The sequence below is a fragment of the Penaeus monodon genome, chromosome 14 (genome assembly GCF_015228065.2).
Source record: "Penaeus monodon isolate SGIC_2016 chromosome 14, NSTDA_Pmon_1, whole genome shotgun sequence".
In the NCBI taxonomy this organism is placed as follows: Eukaryota; Metazoa; Arthropoda; class Malacostraca; order Decapoda; family Penaeidae; genus Penaeus; species Penaeus monodon.
Genome location: NC_051399.1, coordinates 39,018,356 through 39,020,855, shown reverse-complemented (window position 1 = coordinate 39,020,855; position 2,500 = coordinate 39,018,356). Strand labels below are relative to the sequence as shown.

At 42.0% G+C, this 2,500-nt stretch overlaps 1 protein-coding gene across 4 annotated transcripts in view; it reads right to left on the bottom strand.

Moving 5' to 3' along the window:
* LOC119581120 overlaps positions 1–2,500 on the bottom strand; it is an 89,290-nt gene that overhangs the window by 3,001 nt on the left and 83,789 nt on the right. For 3 of the 4 annotated variants that reach the window (XM_037929462.1, XM_037929463.1, XM_037929461.1), the window contains exon 3: positions 1–2,500. This exon is cut by the window's left edge and continues 3,001 nt beyond it; it is cut by the window's right edge and continues 756 nt beyond it. In XM_037929462.1, the coding sequence (XP_037785390.1) occupies positions 2,238–2,500 (263 nt within the window). In that variant the 3' untranslated portion in view covers positions 1–2,237. The other variant, XM_037929464.1, reaches the window with a different exon arrangement.

Here is a 2,500-nt window from a genome sequence, read left to right as displayed (position 1 = left end):
CATAAAAATGCAAGGAAAGTCTTATAACACCGAATAGACGCAAATGACGTTGGCTTTTAGGCAATAGACACTCATCGGCCCTCAGCAGTGGTTCATCAGACACCCTACGATGGTGAAAATCCTTGAGGTCTTGTAAGTAAAACAAGAAAAAAGAGAAGAAAAAAAATCCATGTTTTGCTAACCATTGTCGTGCACGTAGCCAGGTTCGTGTTGCATAACGCTGATCAGGAAATATCCGCTTTGAACCCGTTCGAAGCATGAAATTGCCCTCCCGTTTCGCTAGTTCCAAGAGTGTTCTCAGACGAAATCATACGCTAATTCGTACCAAAGTTTGCTCAACGGACAGATGCCATACTGTTTGTATCACTGCGGCATCCCTTTGCAGCACTGCCGAATGCAATATGTTTGATTTCCGTGTTTGGATACATTGATTAATTAACCAGACAGCTACCTATCTGTTCTAGCTCTCGACGGCAATGACTAGTTGTGATCTATAAACCATTGTAGAAAAAAGGTGAATGTAAGCCTATTGTACATCTCTATGAGCGCATATCTAAGAGATTATAAGGTCGATGGAAATGCAGATATTTATAAGATTTTCACATTTATGGACAAGTTGATGGCTGAACGACCAGTTAAGTTTTATATCTATCTAATGCTATGGTCTTCATTACCTACACTCTGACAATCAGATTTTGGCTCGCTTTCACCCTTGTCTGTGTCTGTGATGGTTAAAACGGGGTCAGATGTGTCCCCTCACCCAAGGGAACGCGAGAGGAAAAACACTCGAGATGTTTACGAAGTGATTGTCACATCTCTCTTTTCACTATCGATATCATCATTATTATCCTTTTACTGTTATCATTATCATTATCATTTTCATTTATTATCATTACGATAATTTATTACTGTTGTTGTTATGATGATTATTATAGTCATTATTATCATTACCGTTATCATCTTCTTTATTTCTACCATTATTATCAATGCTATTATTACCACTATCATACTTTTATTTTTTATCTCTTTTCTTATATTCATTATAGGAAATTTATGCAGCTTTATAGCTAATGCAAATGGCTGAACAATGTTAATATTTTTGTATTCCTTATCTTTTTCTTTTCTTACTCTTTAAAGTTTTAAAGTGTTTAAAGATTTGTTCTCTTTTTTCAAGAGACAAAATATTTTTGGAATATATAAATCACGTTTAGTTTGGATGAGGCATATTTTTTAAATATTCTTTTCGTTACTATTAAATTTCTTTTAGTTTCGGAGAAATCCATTGTTCATTCTTTCCACCGTGTTTGAATAACTTTTTTTTATATAAAGCTCGATATGCGAGGGTTTATCATATAAAAGAAGCAATGCATTTTCCTTTTTTTTCAGTCGGCAAATGTTTAGAAGATCACAGAGTTTACATAAGCAGCTTACGACAATTAAGGTCATCGAGGTTTTCTACTTAAGAATCGTGAAAACTGGCGGGGAAATCATACAACGTCGTCACAAAGCGTAATAATAGCGAAAAATTCTGAAAAAATCACTCTCTGGATTAGCTATGTTGACGATGTCGATCTATGTAGGCCTATGTCAACCCTAAGGGAGGCCTGTACTACGCTACCTGATCCTCTAAAAAGACTACGTGGTCGACGAACCTGTGTTGCTATTGGTTCATGGTATTTACATCCTCATACTCCGCCTCCTCTTTTCTTTTTCGTTTCTCATTTCTAACATGAAAGTCTGTTTAGAGAATCTGAAAGACAGTCGACTAACCATCAGCGGTGGATGGTCGATTACAAAAGGGGCCATTCTTACCATGACGTCATTGGGGTACGTAAGTAAACCCACTCAAAATTGCATGACGTCATGAGCGCCCAACTCTGCACTAAGAATGACCAAATTTTTTTCCAAAAGGTTTGGTGCTTCCCAAAATGCATGATACGAGACATCACAAAGGACACTGAATGTGCAACGAAGCAAAGTACCATCTCCGTTGCGCCATTGTTGCAGACGATATCGACTCGTACAAGTCATGCCAAGGCCGTGGCGACAAGGGAGTTCAAAAGGCTGCAGGATTCTGCCGATATGTGCACGCTACTCTCGTAACTGGAGCTTGACTTCAGGTAAATGTCCGTATAAAAGTCTCTACGTAACATAAATCGTCATGAAAATCGTCGTCGGAGGCCCTGTCGTGGAGGCGGTCGTCGCCTGGGGGCTCTGCGGGTGCGGGAGGGCGCAGGTCAAAAGAGTTCCTCCACCTGCGTGAGAGACGCGCCGAACAGGACGGTCTCGTGCTTGGCGAGCTGGTGTAGGAGGCCCGGATGCGGGTGGACGGCCGACCGCGCGCCCTTCACGTAGTAGAAGGCGTCCTCGAGGGTGCAGCGCCGCTCCGACATGAGGATGCCCATGACGACGGCGGCGGCGCGGGTCAGGCCCTGGTCGCAGTGGACGAGTACGCAGCCGCCGTACGTGCGCGCCTCGCCGACGAAGGCCAGGATGGTCG